The following is an 18,764-nucleotide window of genomic DNA, read 5'->3' as shown; positions in this document are numbered from 1 at the left end:
CGCCCAACAAGCACTGGGATAGGCTCCAGTGACCCAGGAGGAAAAGCGACTTAGAAAATGTGTGTGTTCCTCCTTTGGAGGAAAAACAGTCCCACATCATTGCAGACCTCCACCATATTTCACAGTGGGCATCAGGTTCTTTTCAGTGTAGTCATTCTTCTTTTTACACTAAACCCACCTTGAGAGTTTGTTGCCAAGAAGCTTAATTTTCATTTCATCTGAACACAGTTCCACTGATCTGGCTGTGAACAACAGTCTGAAAATTACATAACCAAAAATGAAATGGCTACTGTAGGATTTCATCACTTCAGAACAAGTTGTGTGGCATTTTTCCTCAAAATACTAATTTTTGCTGTTAGATATGAATGAGTAAATATAAAGCTGAGCCATCTTTTGCAGCAATAAGAGCTTTAGGTCATTTAGAGTAAGTTTGTAGGCCTGCTGGCTTTGTACACTGGGAGTGATTTTTCCCACCATTTATCTGTGCAGATTTTCAGCCGAATGGAGCTACAATTGTGAACTGCAATTTTCATCTTCAAAATTTCACTGATAATACTTTCAAGGGGGCTTGAATGCCTTCATTGGCACTGTGTACATGAGTGCCGGGTCAGGATGTAACAAAATACAAGCGTTTAGAATATTTATTTAGAACACAAATTAAGTATCTATATTGAATCTGTGTCCAGAGACAATATTTAAAATTCAAAATCTTTAAAAGAAACACAGTCAATGCTTGTTTATTAACTCTTTTCATATCAGCACACAGTATAGAAAACAGCCAAATCCAAGTAGGAACCCAACAAACCACTTCTTTCCAAACAACGATGTTCCTTCTAAAGCCTGAGCAGACTGATGAATCACAGCTGAGCTCTTCTGCAGGATGACTGATTTGAACAGACACCTCAGCAGTGGACATGTTCTCCACTGATAAGCTCAGCATCCGTGTTATACTAGACCTGTCAGTGTTTTGTGGTACAATGTTACACACAAGTCATTAACAGAAGATCACATAGCTTAGCTATGGGAATATGGCTTATAATTTTATAGAAAATATTTCTATGATTAGCTGTCATTTTCTAATATGGAGAGTTTAGCAAACGTGAATAACTGTATTCAGCTGTACGCAAAAGTTTGAACACCCCCCATCAAATTACGTTTTGTTGATTTTTTAAGTAAAAATAAGCTAACACATCCTCCAAAAGGGAAAAAAAAACATGCACAGTTTTATTTATTTGCTATTTATTAGTTTATATTCATATAAAAATATACAATGTGCCATAACTCTTTCACAGGCCATATTTTATGTTTATTTTTCAGTTTGCCAAATTGTTTTCACTTAAATCAACAAAAACATGTAATTTCACCAGAGATGCCCAAACTTTTGCATAAGGTTGTTGACATTATGTTTAATTATTTGAGTAAGAGGTCTTTAAATATTGTCCTAATTATTATACTGGATAAATTGGGACACAGTGTTCAAGTAAAGTGGGCTCATGGGATTGTGGGGGTAGCAGCTGACTGAGGCAGATGATGAGGAAAAACAAAAAGATGAGAAATTTGGAATTTCATTCAAATGATGGGAATTTTTTATGGCACATGTTAACTTAAGAATTACATGAAGAAAACTCCCAACCAGTAAAACGAAGGAACAGTGTAAATTAAGAAAATACAGCAGAGATTTTCCCACCTGCCTTATCAATATGTATTCTAAATGTATTCTGTACGTTACTTCTCATGTATTGTAATGCAGCAGGTTTTCAGGATCAGTACTGTAATGACAGCATTTGACCAGCAGGTGTCACTAAAACGCTGCTTCTCTCCACTGAAGGCTGTCGTGTCCTCCTCCGCCTCTCGGCTGCGTTCAGAAGTGTCACCGGTGAAGTGGCTTTGCTCGGCAGCGATGATTCACCGGCCTGTAAATGTGTGTGTGTGCGCTAATATGACGGAACTGACTTCTGTGTAGCTCTAATCCCCTTCTCTCCGCCTTCCCGCAGTCACGACCACGGAGATAAAGAGCGAGAGATCCATCATGACTCAGCTGGCAAATCGTCCACCAGCTGCAGTGTTGTTTTAGAGCCCACTGATGGAGCGCGTTCACAGGCACCTTTTAGGAGCGAGATTTAGGCTCGGTTTCAGAGACGTTTTTACAATGCACAACACCGGTCATGAGACCCAAATAGCCCACCCATAGTGGTCCAGCAGGGAGTCATTTGGTATTCAGCCATGACCAGTTCATTGTTCTCTCCTCACTGCTCATCACGGGGGGCACTGGCTGGAAGTTACCAACGACTGTAATCGGTTTAATTTATCTGTGGGCTCGACATTTTCCATTCCTAATTACGATGATTGTTTAAGTTTATTTAAACTATTATTGCCCAGTTACACCAAATGGCCAAGTTTACATAAGAAACAGCGTCTTTAAAGCCTACATTCCAGTGGCAACAGGCCACCTTAACATTATAGCTGTGGACTAGATTAGTGGTCACTAAACTCCAGAGTCCTGGAGATCCACTTCCAACCACCGTCTGCCACACCTGCTCCAGCTATGTAACTTCTTCAGAGATTCTTGACTGGCTGATGAGATGCATTAGTGTTAAGTGGGTATGTTAGATGCAGGTTGGTCTCTGAAGGACAGTAGCTCTCCAGGAGGGGGGTTGGTGACCACTGACTTAAATCAATAGCTCTGTTCAAGCAACTCTGGTGTTGATTACTTTGCCTACCTTTATGAATGTGTGTGGATTTTCTGTAGTCATTTTTCTTTAAACTCCAAACCAAGTTCCATCTGAACAAATGGCATGAGCTACATTAGTGGTTTTCAACTCCAGACCTGGAAAACTCACCGCCCTGCACACTTTCAAGTATGCTCTGTCCTCAAAACACCTATTCCAGCTCATAAAGAGCCTGATAATTAGCCGATGAGCTGGGTGAGCAGTTGTATTCAGAGAATAGTTGAAACTGTGCAGGGCCCCCAGAACTAGAGGTAAAAAAAACACAGATCCAGGGGTTCCCAATCCGAGCCTTGGTGAACCAATGATCTGCATATTTTTGTGTTTTTCCCTACTCTCTATGCAGGTCCTTGAGAAGTACTTGACCTGCATATTTTAGAGCAGAGGTGTTTGATCTCATATGCAGTGGGCCAGTCTGGCTATGGATTTTCATTTTACACCTGATTAGTTGTTGAAGACTGAGACCAGTGATGTTTAATCCTAGTCCTGGAGATTTACCACCCTGGAGAGTTCAGATCCATCACATCTGGCTCTAATGCTCAGATGACCCTGAAGCTCTTGGTTACCTGAATCAGGTGTGCTTGTTTGAAGTGAAAATCTGCACCCATGCTGGTCGTTTGTGGATAAGATTGGAGACCCCTGTTTTACAGTTTCCTCTGCTCCCAACCCACTTGATGCAACAAATGAATGAATTACTAAGCCATTCCTGTGCTGAACTGGGTGTATAAGAGCAGGGAAAACAACATTACATGCTCCACCATTGCTTTAGACTGGTGGTTTTCAGCTCCAATTCTTGGGACCCACTTACCTGCACAGTTTCAGGTGTTCTGTGCATCATTACACCTGATCCAACACCTGAAAATCTTAATAATGAACTGATCAGGTGTGCTGGGGCAGAGAATAGCATAACTGTGTGGGGCAGTAGGTCCCCAAGACTAAACATGAAAACCACCGGCATTCATAATTCAATCAGGCGGTTCAGTCTGACCAGTTTGGGTTCATAAGCTTGGGTTTCTAAGAGGCTTTGAGCAGCCATCTGGTACAATAAGCCTTTTAAAGGTTAATAAACAATATTCATTTCTTGGCCAGGCGACCTGTGGTCTCTCTGCATCAGTCAGCATCACGAAAAATCAGCTCTAAATTACTTTGTATTATTAAGATTAACTTAAGATAGAATTATTAAATAAGAAGACAGGGCACACCGCACAATGCCTGTATTTCCATGTTTTGATGACCGAGGTGAGCTATGACACATGTTGCTGGCACCGACTACGTCAAACACCACCCATTCATTTCTTTGCGTCAGCGCTCACACTTAAAACGATAGGGCCGTTTCACAGCGCGACGTAAGGCAGGAAGGACCCAACTTCCGCATTGTACGTCGCGCCCATCTCAATGGATTAGCGCTGCAGCCTGTAGCTGTTTAAAAGCGCTTGAAGTACAGTTTTCAGAACACACTGTGCTTCCCATTTGGCACTGGATCAATCCAGGATATCTTTTTAAACGTTTACTAGACGATTTGTCAGCACATCCCCCCCCCAAAAAAAACAGTGAAAAAATTGAGATATAAAATATACAAAGCTGTATTTGTATATTTGTTCAGTTCATTCGGTAGTTTTCATGAACTCTGTGTAATATTCAAGACGCACAGATCTTAAATTCTGAGCATATTATAAAAATAAATAATTTTAGGTACACTCCCCTGAAAGAAAACGGTCCGCTACTGTCATCGTGATGTTGGTGATGTCAGAGGGTTTAGGCGCCCGCCGAGGATGCCTGAGCAGTCGTTGCGGTCCAGGCTCTCCGCCTCGCCAATGACCGTCTCTCCATGTTGCACGTCCTTCAGTTCGGCGCGTGGCTCCTCAAACTGCCATCGCGGATTCCGGTGTGGAAGCAGCAGCAGACGGAACCGGCCGCCTGCCCTCGTGCCGCGGGATCGCGCTGCTCCTCACGCGCCGCCTGCGCGGACAGCACCGACAACTTCGTGCGCGAGACGGAGATGGAGTGCCGAGTGCTGTCCATCCAGAGTCACGTAGTGAGGGGCTACGTGGGCAACAAATCAGCCTCGTTCCCACTGCAGGTAAAGCTCGCAGGGCTGTTTTCGCATTTGCACGTGCTGTCAAGCCCTGCACTTATATTTCTCCTCTCCTAAGGACGCGCGCGCAGACGGGCAGGCGTGCACGCTCTGTGTTCTTTATTGGCCGGGTAGCGCCGGCAGAGGAGGACGCCGGCCGGTGTGCTACCTTGTCGAAATGTCCCGCTGTAGAGCCTGTTTACAGGCAGATCAATGCGTAGAACTGTAGGGGGATATTTTGATAGCCTGATTGACTTTATCAGAAAATGTTACCAGCAGCAAAAGTACAGATAGGACAGTGTGATAGTCTAAATCAGTGTTTCTCAACTCGGGTCCTGGAGACCCGCTGCCCTACACTGTTTTCCCTGTTTTCATTGTTTTCCCTGCTCACAACACACCTGATCAGCCCGTTATCAGCACTTTACGGAGTTGAAGTGGGTGTGTTAAAGCGAGGAAAATGCTGAAACGCACAGGGCAGCGGGTCTCCGGGGCCAGGACTGAGGAGAACTGATCTAAATCACCTGATCGAAAAATATTACCAGCATTAAAACTACAGGCACTACAGGTTTGATAGCCTAAATGACCCCATCAGAAAACGTACCTGCAGTGAAATGCATAGGCAGGATTTTTATAGCCTGGGCTTAATCATCATATCAGAAAACATTACCAGCATTAAAAGAACAATTAGGATATTGTGATGGCCTAAGTGGGAACTTTAAGCTGAGTCTGTCCTGGATTAACATTAAAAACACAAGCTTTAGGAGCACTGAGTTTTACTATGTTAATGACGTGCGCATGCGCGGCAGGACGGACGGTTAGAGCACCGGTGCAGGCGAGGTGTGTTCAGGAGAAAAGAGCTAAAGGTCACATGGTGAAACGACTCGACTCCTTCCAGTGTTCAGATTCTGATTCTGATTCGGATTCGTGTCACGGCGTAACGGCTGTGCCTCGAGCTCTGGTCCAGGTGTCACCAGCTAAAGTCTGTCTTTAAAACGGCCTAATTGGCGCTGTGCTGTGCGCTCAGTCTTCTTAGTATTAATGTCGATGCGTGTTTCTACGTCAGTCCTGTCAGATTAGCGGTCTGCGCGTGCAGAACCTTTTCAGTACAGATGATGAACAGCAGCAGCGCCTGCAGCCTCGGGCGGCTTCCTGTCAGATTTCCCAAAATTCTGCTTTAAAACCGGGTCGGATCAAGAAAAATTAGACGCGTGTGTGAAACGCGCTGGTTCTGAGGAGATTTGTAGATGTAGGGGCGCTGCTGCACACTGGCGGTGGTCTCTCCTCTCCTCCCCTCTCACCTCTGTTGCTGTTTGTTTTTCTTTCTGACACGACAAGTGGTTCATTAATAAGGTCTTTACTGCCTCAGTTAGGGCTTCAGTATCTCGAGGATTGATGTCTGGGACGAGACAATGATAAAAACCGCTGTGAAGCTGGCCGCTCTGTCTGTGGCTGGTGGTTTTGGTGTTCTTCACCTCGTGTGTGTGACCGTGGGAGCAGAAAGCCAGAGAAGCGTCACTGAGACCAACTCGCCCCTTTAGGAAGGGGGGAGTAGTGACGTCACAGCCGGGAAGACACCAGAGCCAGCAAGAATCCAGACACGTTTCTGGAAAAATTTCATTCAGATTTAGAAGATACCGGTCATTTTCTGTGGACTAGAGGAATAAACAATTATTACACGCTGTATTATACACTGTAAAAAGTGATGTGTCAAATAACAACACACTAACTTGTGTTATCGGTTTTAACACTTTTTGTGTCTCTGATTGAACATATTCTGTGTTAAGTGAGCCAAAATATGTTATCTGTAAATGGGTGCAGAAATATTTCAGCACATTTTGTGATAAACGTAACACAAAATGTGTCGTCTCCAACTCAACACACTGACGTGTCTAGTTAGAGACAGAATGTGTTGTTTTTTAACACGCATCGCTGTTGTTGGAAGAAAACCTCATATCTCCGAAATGCTAACTTTACAGGAGAAGGAAAAAAACCTGCTTTTCTTTTAATGTAAGTCGATGGAACCAGACTTTTTTCCAAGTCATTTTGGGCTGTTTCTTTTGGTCCATTCATCATGAAATTTACGCACAATGTAAAGGACAATGGATATTTTCAAATTATGTTAAAAACTGAAAAACGACAAAAATGGAAATAATGGAGATACAAGGTTTTCTTCCGACAGCAGCAATATGCTTTAAGAGTTCAGCACTGTATATTCACAGTATTGTTTTGAATGGATGTGCAAAACTTCATTGGGCGGAAAAGCTTGTTATTATTGGAGGACTGATATGTTTGATGCTTTGTTTTTAGTGTAAACATGATGAGTAGACAGGAAAATCATGCATCATGTTCACAAAAGTGTTCACTAAAGAAAACAAACCTTCCCTAAACAGAGCTTCATGCGTTTTTTAGAAGATACAGTATTTAAAAAAAGTGTAATGCAGTCAAGAATTTTAATGCACTGTGATATTTTTATATCCTGTAATGTCTGATTTCTGTTCTCAGCTATGTTATCTTTTTACCACTTCAAGTATTAAAAAAAGAATAAATCTTAAGGGAAAATCCTTCTTGTTTTGACGCCACTCTCTTTTTTCCGTCTTTTTTGGATAGGACATGGCAACAGCAATTTGCTTTCAAAACAGCCTAGACGTTTGCAGAAAACCACAACTCGAAAAATGAAGTTATTGTAGCTGTAGCGTACAACCCACTTGATTTGCAGCCCACAAACAGTTGTTTATCCTCATTATCAAGGCTGGTTTACACTGATTCTTGTTGAAAATTATAAACTGTTATCCTGTGAGGCTGTACGAATAATGACTTTTCCCCAAGCTCTGCTGTGACAGTAGGCTTTTTTTGTGGTAAAAACAGTTCTACTCTTCATAGCTTTTTCATGTATGTCAGATTTATTTAATCCGAGTGCATTTCTGCAGTATTTATTCCTGCAGTTCCATCAGCAGTGAACATGCCCTGTCGAAAGGATTTGAATTTAACCAATGCCATTGGAATTTGTAGCTCACACTGATGAAATGTACAAATGCTTAATATAACATCTGTTTCTGTTCCAGGTGATGGGCTTTGAAGTGGACTCCATCAACTCAGTACAGTTCTCCAATCATACAGGTATAGTTGGAGCATACTTTTCTTCAGATAATGATAGACTGCCTTTTACGGCTGCATGATATTGGCATAAAATGAGGTGTTTGATAAAGCTGTTGGATATCACGGTGACAATATGAGAAGCGATAAATTACTGTTAATATATTGTGTCTCTGGCTGGATGTAATATAAGGGCAGACATTTTTTTGGGATGTGTAAACAGACATCTGACAAACCTCTCTTTAAACCAATCTTTACTCAAATAGAACAAAATTACAAAAGCACTGTTTACTATTCTTCAAATAAGAAGAAATGAAATATTAACAACTACTTGCATCAGAACTGCAAGCACATATTTTCTGCACTGAAGACCTGAGAAACAGTCACCATCACCTCAACAGCCTTTTTAACCCAATGGTTAAGTTACTCGTGTCCTGCTTGGGAGAGCAGGTTCAGGCCCAGCTCAGAGAATCAGTCCTGTAACAGTTTGTGTGGTAACATAACAATGTCTCTCTGGCTCTGCATGTATGAGGTAATTAGATCTGCACTGTCATCACCGCTCTAATGATGTGTTTATCGTGGAAACTCATATCGCGCTAACGATAAAAATACAGTTTATCTTGCAACCTTTCTCATTGAGCTGAATCCATGTAGCTATTATCTGCTGCCATGATCTGTTCTGGCTGAGCAAGTAAAAATGCCTGTGTTCACCTTGCTCGGTGAAACCTTGCCAGCAGGTCCAAAAGTTTTGCGTTGTGCATTCACAGAACATTGATGTCACCGGTCTGTGACCCCTTTTGACATTTTGTCCTCACTGACCCACTGACTGATAGGAGTTCTCGTCTATTTATGTTTGCTACTTCAGGATCTCTGAAGTGACCTTTCTGCTGGTCATGAATGACACTGAAGCATCACATAAGCAGAACTCACTGACCTGGCCATTCACTCCAGGCAGTTATGAAAAACAATGCAGAGTCTTTCAGTCTTTGATGTAGTGTAAGATGTAGGTCTGGCCTGGTCACATTACAGGAGCTGTCAGTTTAGCATCTATTCAGACTCCTAAGCAATAGTAAAGCCTATATGAGTGCGGTACAGGTAAAGGTTTAATGAGGGATTTGTTACACCAGAAGCCATAGGTTTTTTGCAAATGCAGGATACGATTCATTAATTCAATCCAAGTGCCGTTTTTAGTTTATGCGGTTCTAACAACGTACGCCCTATAGATAGTATTCAGTTGACTTCACACTTGTCATGCCGTCATATCTTTGACATGCCATCAGGCAAAGTGGTCATAACAGCGACACCCATAGAGACTGTCCAGCGCTGGGGGAAAGAGGCTCAAGAGCTGAGCTAGCAAAGGAGAAATCTTTGGATAGTGAGAATAGTGAGATAGTGAGAAACGTTTGCAGTCTAGCTATATATTTCGAGAACTCTTGTGCTTCAGCTAGACAATGAATACAGTTAACTCCAAAGCGTTAGCAAGGCTCACATTAGCTTAACTCAAGCCAACAATGATCAATCCCAGAAAACATAGATTTGCAGCTATTAATCACTTTTGCGATCACAACAACATTTGATAGTGGAGTTGACGGTACAAAAGACAGAATATTGCTGACTCTTCCACAGTTGGAATAATATGATTCTGTTGATTTGTATGCTTTGTGCTTCTGCAGTGTCTAAGCTGATACAGGACAAGGTTATCATGGCAATAACGCATAATCGGGTCTCAAAGAAGACAGATTAATTTTGTACGGACAACTCTGATCAAACTGACAGTTCCATGACATCTTGATTCGGACGCCATAGCTGCTCACTGACTGCTAATAAACACTATGCTGACAGAATGTCAACAGTATGGCCGCAGTAAAACAAGTGCTCTTGGCATTTGTAGTTTAGACTGACACAAGGTGTCACAAAAATCCCATTCAGCCTAATAATAAACTGTAGTGCCAACTCAGTTTGCATTTCTTTAAAAGATACCTATATTCAAAGCGCATTGTTAATTTGAAATGACCTTTGTATACATCTAAAATATTAAGTTACGATAGATTGGATGTAGTTTTTTTGTCATGTAATTCAACTATTGGTAACATTTGGGGAAAATTTGTTGCTGTTCCCAACCTGACAAGTTTCATTTGGCTACAAGAAGAGTCCAGATTGGTCATGAAGCATTCTAAACTGAAATTGCAGCATTACATGGTGACCCTAAACAAACATTGTAGTGATATTTGGCAACAGTCTATGAAGCGTGTCCGACCTCTTGACAGTTGCCACGAAATAATGCATTTGTGGGTGGAGCATGGAATGGTCAAGAAAATCAGTCACAAAAAAAAACAAAACGAATCAGCCAGTAATAGACCAGATTTTGTGAGTGGATATTAGCCATTTGTCAACTGTAATATTCTCAAATTGTCCATAATAGAGAGAGACTAGGGGGCATTGTCAGGACAGTGTAAGTGAAGACTTGCTGGCTTCGGGGGGTTGCAGTCATTTGGCCAGGGAAATATGTTTTGTGCGGTGCGTGTGTGGGCCTAAGCTGATGAGTATGCAGGACGCAAGTGGAGGTGGTCTAAGAGACACAGAGTCTATTTTGGTCAGATCTTTTGAGGACAGAGAGAGAAAAAAAGAGTTAGGTGAGTCATTTATGAGGTAAGGGGGTGTGTGGGGCTTGGTGATGTTCATTTACACACTCACACACACACAGTGAGCAGATACAGATATCTGATTGTAAGCGAAATAGAGTATTTGATTCTCACCTCAGGGTGTTGCAGAAGTGTTTTCATTTCTAGGCCAGTATATCTCTCTCTCTCTCTCTCTCTCTCTGTCTCTCTCTCTCTCTCTCTCTCTCGGTCTCTCTCTCGGTCTCTCTCACCCTCCCTCCTTATGCTGCTCTTTTTGCCCACCTGCTTGGTCACCATCTACAGCTTTATCACTGAGACTGGCTTTGCTTTCTGCTTTGGATGCTTCCAGCCACAAACTTACTGCAGAACTAAATGCCACTGCACGGTGTAAGCTTTGAGATAGGGAATGTGTTAATGTATCCAGCACCAGCCCTTCAACCCCTCACTGCACTCTTATCCATTACAAAGGGACAACTACAACTGATCTGGGATCAGTAGTTCACCTCCCTCTGCTGTAATCCATTCATTTAGCGCTGAACTTGCTCTCAGTCTCGCTCCACTGAACACCCTCTCTTTGGACCACGATGTTGTCTTCAGCCACTTGAGCCACTTTGTCTCTCCAGTGGAGCTTAAAGTGGAAGAAGGCGGATGAAAAAGAAAAGGAGCGCATTGCTAGGCTGATGTTGGATCTCTAGCCAGAACTGTGGAATAAGGCTAAAAGTGATGATTATATCTATTAAACTGATTGTATTCATTGATTTGACTAAGCAAACCATTATGTTGCTCTGGTTTCCTCAGCATTTCAAAGTTCTGGCAGTGCGACACAATTCTTTGTTTTGTTATGCAATGAAGTAATGTATCATATAAACGTAGCTTGTCATGAGTGCTAGATTAAACTTAGTCAGTCGAAAAAAGAAATCGATTACAGTTTACCTTCTGAATCCGCAATTATTAGTTTGCGTGTTGGTAATGCATATTTTAAATTCTTCTTCTTACAATAAAGTTGGCACAATGCTTTAAATTAAAAGAGCAAAATGATGTGATGGTTTGAGATTGTACATTGCGTTATGCGCCAGCTGCTAAGCAAAAGTCGTACTCAGTGCATTCTTTGTTTTGAGATCTTCTCTAGTGTGAGTTCTTTTTAAGTATACTTGCAGCATAGCGCGAAAGCCCTGGTTCTCAACGACTGAGAACAGACAGCAGACAGCAGGTCACACAGCACCGAGGTCTGGCCTCGCCAGTAGCGAACGAAAAAACAGAGATTAAGACGAACATTTGGAGGACTATTCGCATTTATAAGCAGCGCGGTTGGTTAAATCTGCAATGAGAGACTGTCTTTCTCTAAAAAGTTGCGTAAATGAGCTCGCTTCTCTTTCCAATTTTCCCGTTCCACCTTAAATGGTGCAGCAGTTACATTCGGCGCCTAAGGCAGAATTTAAGGTGGAACAGGACAATTAGAATGAGAACCTGGCGAATGAGAAGCGACTTCAGCCTCGTAAAACAGCCGGACGCTGAGACATTTTACAATAAGCTGCTCTACTTTTGAGGAAAAGTTCTCTGGTGGAGATGGGAGGAAAGCGGTTGTAGCTAAAGCTTAAAGCAGAGCGAAGTAAATCTGCGCTCTCGTTTATATTTTTAGCCCATACTAGGACATTATCGCATACTGAGACATACTGGGCATTAAATGTCGTGGCTCCCGAGGTGGTTTGATTTTTGTTGAAAGGACAAAATGGCTCTTCTTATCATTTGGGTTTAGACTCCTGACCTAACCTGGCTTTTAATGCAAAGGGAGCCGGTCGGATTTCTCGCTCATCCAGTAGTGTTTTTGTTATGTTCCGCCACAGACTGTCCGGGTGCTGCACTTACCCACTTCCAGTTCCGCCTTTTGCGTTCTGTCAACATTACGTTATAAATTAAATATTTAGAAAATCGATTTTTGACATTTACAAATCATTTCAGAATCCGTCATCTCCGCATCGCGATGCATCTAAGAATCGAGAATTTAAGAATCTAAGAATTTCCCGCACCCCTAATATACAAACATATACAAACATTTGTAAGACACGTTTAAGTTCGCTGGCTGTAAATAGCTTTATTTGCATTCTTGACATTGCAATGCTTAGTTCTTGTCACCACCACTGTAAAGAAATACTGTAAAATCACTGTAAAGTCAGTAAGTTTCTCTACAATGAACAGTTTCACAACAAACCACTCTGAATGATCTCAATGATGGAATTTTACAGAAATTTAGAAAAATGCTGGAATTCCCCTCCAACATCAGTACAATGTGATGTTGGCTTGACAGCAAATGTAGTTGAGGGTGCTGATCAGGGTGCTGCAACCTATTAGAGTGTGTGTCAATTACTGTGGTAATAATGGGCTTCATGTAATGTCATAGTAGGTGGGCTGTCCAGTGGAGGTGGGCAGAGAAAGGGTGTGTGCCGAGTAAATAGGGTCTAAGAATAGCTGGGAGTCGTGGAGGGTTTTCTGAATGGAGAGCAGTGTGCTGTAGCGGAGATGTGAAGGTGAATGACGTAGGAGTGTGTGTGCGTTTGTGTGAGAGAGAGTGAGTGAGTGTGTCATTCAGTTTGGGTTTGCTGAGCTGACTCATTTTGTGTGTGTGTCAATGTGTGTACGTGTGTTAGCTCATTAGGATCCCGCAACACATGGCACTGTCTCACACTCCCTCTCTCTCCCTCTCCCTCATTCTGGCATCCTGAAACGACAATGAAACGGCTGCCTCGACCAACGACGGAGAGACGGAGAGAAATATTAAAGGGCATGAATATAAAACATCCAGTTCAAGAGAGACTGTAAAATGAGAAGACCAGAAAAGAGAGAGAGAGAGAGAGAGAGAGAGAGTTAGCGAAAAGGGCAGAAACTGACTGTAGTCTGATTGAGAAATCAAGATAGAGGTAGAGAAATGGGAACAGCAAGAGAAGAAATGGTGTCTGATGAATGTCAGCAGTTGTCTCCTCTGCTAAGGGGGTTGGTCGTGGGGGTTGGGGAGGTGGTGCTTTAAAGCTTTTCTAAAATGTTGTGTGTGTCCGCTGCTGCGTCACCCTGCGAAGCCTGAAATAATGAAAGTCAGACGTGTTGGGTCCGATTTGCCAGGAATTTTCTTTTGTGAAAGGGCTAATCTGACTTTAAATTAAATTAAACTTCTTTCTTTCACTTCATATTAGGGCTAGTAAGATGACACTAACAAAGTACTAACTAGTACTAACAAACTGCTATACTGATGTTAAAGGAGTTCAAAGTTACACTTTTATATTGGCACCATATCCTCGTATTAAATGAGTTCTTAATTTTAAGTATTAAAATGCTAATGTCTGCTGATATGCCAATGTTAATAATGAATGGAAGCTAGGAGGGCAAGTTCACGATATGCAAATGCAGTCATACTAACTGGTTTCATTTGTTGATAGCCTGTAATCCTTTAGCCCTTACAAACATAAGGGCAACTTCTTTTACTCCATGTACGGGCTGCTAAGGACAATCAGATTCTAGTAAATCATTGCCTTAAAACTCATGTTGCATGAGGAGTTCTTAGTGTTTTTAGTGGAAGTCACTTTTCTGTATTGATCTACCCCATATGCTCATGTTAAATGTTCTTTGACCACAAATGATAAATGATGCTGCTAATAATTGAAAGGTCTGGCAAATGGTTTGTCAGTTTAACCTAAAAAAATTACTTGAACTATTATATTTATCTCAATAAATACTTTGATTCAAACAGTGAAAGCAAATAAATAAATTTGATTCACAGACAGTATTTTATATCTGTTCAGGCTGCAAAAAAAACACTTCAACCTTCTGCCCTGTTTGACTTGTTTACAGTGTAGGGGCCATTTAGTGATGTGCAAGCAGAATCATGCTAAACTACAAGCCCATGTTGGCGCTAATGCTGCATTTATGACCAAATAGGGGAAAATGCATCCCTCAAACAACTCCAATTCAAATGTAAAGAGCTTTTGGTGACACTTTATTTTGTGTGGTCCTTTTTAGATGAAACAAATACTCATCGGACTCTCAGTAACATGTCAAATTGAGGTTAAGGTCAGGGTTAGGATTAGGGCCTGGGTTAGGGTTAGATTTTGGGTTAGGTTGGGTAAGATTAGGTGTTGCATAATGGAAGTAACATTAACAATACATCTACTTAGTGTAAGCAATGTATCAACAGCATGATATTTACTTCAGTGTATTCAGATGCTGCACTACGGCTACTTCACTGATCTGTTGTTGGTGTGTTACTGATAATCTGTTAAGAGTTTATTAATTATCTACAAAGGACCACTCGAAATAAAGGGTTACTGAGCTTTTTATACAAACAAGTCAAACAAGTGTCTAAAAATTCCAAGCCACTGTACTTGTGATTGTAACGACAGCCCACACACCATTACTGACATTCGGCATCAGCATTTTATCATCACTGCTTTAAATTAAAGTCAAATCGAGACCACAGAAAGTGATGGTAGTTGATGTGGCTTTAAATTTACACAGAGAAAGGCAGTCAGTCTTTTAGATAAACAGACAAATTCTAATGGTCTTTTACCTCAGCTAACGCTTGTGAGGAGATAAACTGATGCCAAACATGATGAGTTCTGTTGAAAGTTTCAGTTCATTACATTTATATGAGTCGATTGTAAAGTTGAACTTGAGCTTGATGTTTATCGGTGCACTCACATTTGATCTAGCGTAACAGCACTCCTGCTACATGACGCTACATAGGGACATTGTAAATATTAATGTTACACTAAACACAAACGTTACTAAAATAGTTCTGGCTAAGTTGTTCCTTTGTGTTCTTCCATATTATCGTATCAAATAATTCTTTGCCCAATGCTAGTCTTGCTACTAATGAATGAAAACTAATATGGTCATGTTAAAGCTGGTGGAACCATGCTAAATAGTTTAACTAGTTGTTAGCCAGTATTCCTTTAAGTTCTTATAAGTGAAATGATCAGTCTGGCTTTAAATGAGAAAGGACAGCTTTTCACGCCCTGTTAGGGCTACTAATGACCTGCATGTGGCCAGTGTTTCTCCATTAGCTGCCGCAGCCTCTCTCTTTACACAGATGAGGTATGTCCAGTGCCAGCTCAGCCTCTTGGCCTGCTGCCATCTCCATCACTTCCAAGGCCCTGTGTGGCTTTTAATCTCCCCTCTTCGAAACCCTGAACTTTTTCTCTCATAAATCTCTGAAAGGCCAGACTCCGAATCATTTCACTGAGAAGCCCGGCAGGCTGTTTAAACGGTGCTAAACGTCTGCAGAGATGCTCTTTGGACCGAGTCATTTTCAATCATACAAATTGGATTTGTTGCAGGGAGTTTGAGGTTCAGCATCAAGCGTTTGAACGCCTACATTGTTAGTTTCTCTCTTTCATAGGAGACCAGGGATGAATTTCACAAAGCAGGATTTTTTTTAGTAAACTGGATAACTCAAGCTCAAAATGAGAGTTGTTCAAATTTGTCCCTGACTTTTCTTCCTGTTAACCTGGCTTGACTTTAGGCTTAAAAGGGAATTCCACTGTTTTTGTTTTTTTTTCTGCAAATTTCTGCATAACTTAATCATTGAGTGATTTAAAGTCAGTAAACCTACATGTCTTGAGTTTTTAATGTAATGATGATAATTTTAAAATAGTTGTAGCAGACTTTTTTGCTTTCTAATACCCTGCATGTATCTCTGTGCCATGAATAACTTTTGAAAAATTTTGTAAAACAATGTCTCAGGCACCAGGCAGAGTATTTGTAATCATTTCATGTAATGACTTACTGTGAGGGAGCTTTAAGAGGCATTAAATGCTTTGGATATCTGGTTCCTATCACCACCACTGTGAACAATTCTGACTCAGTGAATTTCTGCAGAATGGGGCATTTCACATCAAACCACTCCATATGACTTTTTTGCATCTCAACAATTTACAGTCATAGTCACAGTCAAAGTTTGATCACCCCTGTCAAATTTTGCTTTGTTTACACACCTTTACACACTTTTGCACATTTTAATACATAATTACTGTTTATCTGATGAATTTAGCATGTTGGGGAAAAATAAAACATAAAATGTGGCCTGTGCAACAGTTTTTACATTTTATGTTTTATTTTTGTCCTATGTGTTAAATTCAGACAATAGAATGTTTGTTTAATGTTTGTTCCCTGTAGAGGGTGTGTAAAGTAATGTAATTTGACCAGGTGTGTTCAAACCTCTGCATTCAGCTGTAATTTTGCAGAAGGTTTGAAAAATCAGTCCCCTTTAAGATATGTGGCTAGACATGCAATGCTATGATTGATATCTATATCCTGAGGGTTGTTTGAGGGTTGGCAGGATCTCTCAGTTAGCCAGATAACTTGAGCCAGAAAACCTGCCCAATAGGAAAGAAGGTGAAGGAATTTTTGTTTCCACAGTCTTCAATTTAGGCTTAATTTTTTATCTCGCTGAGAAGTCTTGCTTTGTGAAATACTCCTGACATGGATATATCGTCCACTTCATTGCATGTTTTTGAAGAGCTGAGATGTTTCTCATTAGTAATGTTTGTAATCTGTAATGCAGTTAACTTAAACGAATATAAGTAGAGGCCGTGAAGCCTTGTGAGTGATCGTTATGTACAATCAGCGTTGTTGCTGCTGCCTCATCGGGCGCTGGATGCATATATTGCATATATTTGCACATGCATGCTCGCTGATGATTGTGGTTCTGTGTGAAATATAATGTCAGGTTGGTGTGTGTGGGTTGGCATGTGGGGATTAGAGCTGTGCAAGTGAATGTTACAGCAGAGACATTGCTGAATTGCGGCAACAGAAGACGATGACGACAGAAGGGGGTCTTATCACAAAGAATCCCCTTTGCGCGCAATCTTACACACACGCGTGCACACACACACACACACACACACGCACACGCACACAAAGGCAGCGGCAACTCTTCTCTCTCTGCCCCTCAGGCTTTCTTCTGTCCTGTTACTTAGCAACAAGCACCACACCATGTGACCAGCTTGGTGATTCACCTGAATTGTGACATCACGGCCTCCCACGGCAACAGTAACCGCCTCTGACGAAGCAATGAAGCTCCGTGCACTGCGCCAACGCACATGCTGTGTGTGTGTGTGTGTGTGTGTGTGTGTGTGTGTGTGCGCACTGGTGTCAGTGTCACTGTGTCCAGAGGCCTCCATCAACTTATGTTTTTTTTTTAAACTACAGCTTTCGCATCAGTACCCAAACAAACCGGTTCCCCCTCAGCAAATACTCTGAGGAGCAGTTCACTCAATAAATGCCAGTACTGTTGATAAATCAAACAGTAGACTGGAAAGCACCAGATCATTGTTCCAGAATTTAAAGCTGGGACTGCAGGTGTTCTGGTTCAGTTTTGAAATCTCGGCAGTTGTTTTAATAGGGAAAACCACAGTTTTTTACTCTGTTTCTAAAGCATGTGCATTGACGATGCACCCAAATTTCGACCACTTAAAGTTTTCAGCCGTAAATGGTGGGATTGGGGCGAGAAAATTTGACCCATAAACGCGAAAGGTCTGAAATGAATTGTCAAAATCTAGCACTTAACAAGTAATTTGAATGGTAATGAGCTGTGATTGGTCCAAATTGTCACATGGTTGCACTGCTTCACTGCACATAGCCTTTAGCAGTGTTTCATAGCATTTGCGTTTCCCATAGCACATGCGTTATACACACGTTTACAAAGGTTTAAACACCCCCCGTCAAATTACGTTTTGTTGATTTCCTGAGACGTACATTTGAGTTCTGAATTGGTTTCCCCAAGAGCAGTGACATAACAATGTCTATAACTTTCTTTTCCTGTATTGAATGTACTATAACATCACACTTGAAAGCATTTTCTTTGTACCCCATATAAATTTGCAATAAAAAAATTTTTTTATTGCAATGTAGGCACAAAAGAACATAGAAATAAATATTTAATTTTTTTAAAAGCTCCTTATGGTGATGCATGTTTGTTGTGACAGTAGCCAATGATGGCATTGATTTGTGCCACAATATAATGACGTCTCTCTGACGTTGCCAGTATGAGGTAATTTAATCTGTTCTATGATTGCAGCTCCTAATGATGTGTTTATTACTGAAACTCATATCGTGATAACGATGAAAAGACAGGCGTAATTGATAGTCAAAGTGCATGCCTAAGGCATTATTTTGCATAAACAAATTGTTTAATTACCTTAAAGCAGTGGTTTGGCAGGAAAAAAGTCTTGTTGTTTTATGGTTGAATAGAGGATGCATGTT

The 18,764-nt window shown here is 41.3% G+C and overlaps 1 protein-coding gene across 1 annotated transcript in view; it reads left to right on the top strand.

The window, feature by feature from the left end:
• The first annotated feature begins 4,554 nt into the window (after positions 1 to 4,554).
• pdxkb (pyridoxal (pyridoxine, vitamin B6) kinase b) overlaps positions 4,555 to 18,764 on the top strand; it is a 32,329-nt gene continuing 18,119 nt past the window's right edge. The window contains exons 1-2 of the mRNA XM_036563456.1: positions 4,555 to 4,806; positions 7,863 to 7,917. Of these exons, the coding sequence (XP_036419349.1) occupies positions 4,555 to 4,806; positions 7,863 to 7,917 (307 nt within the window). The remainder of the gene's footprint in view (positions 4,807 to 7,862; positions 7,918 to 18,764) is intronic.

The sequence above is a fragment of the Colossoma macropomum genome, unplaced genomic scaffold (genome assembly GCF_904425465.1).
Source record: "Colossoma macropomum unplaced genomic scaffold, Colossoma_macropomum, whole genome shotgun sequence".
Classification (NCBI taxonomy): domain Eukaryota; kingdom Metazoa; phylum Chordata; class Actinopteri; order Characiformes; family Serrasalmidae; genus Colossoma; species Colossoma macropomum.
This window is presented reverse-complemented; position numbering and strand designations above follow the sequence as displayed.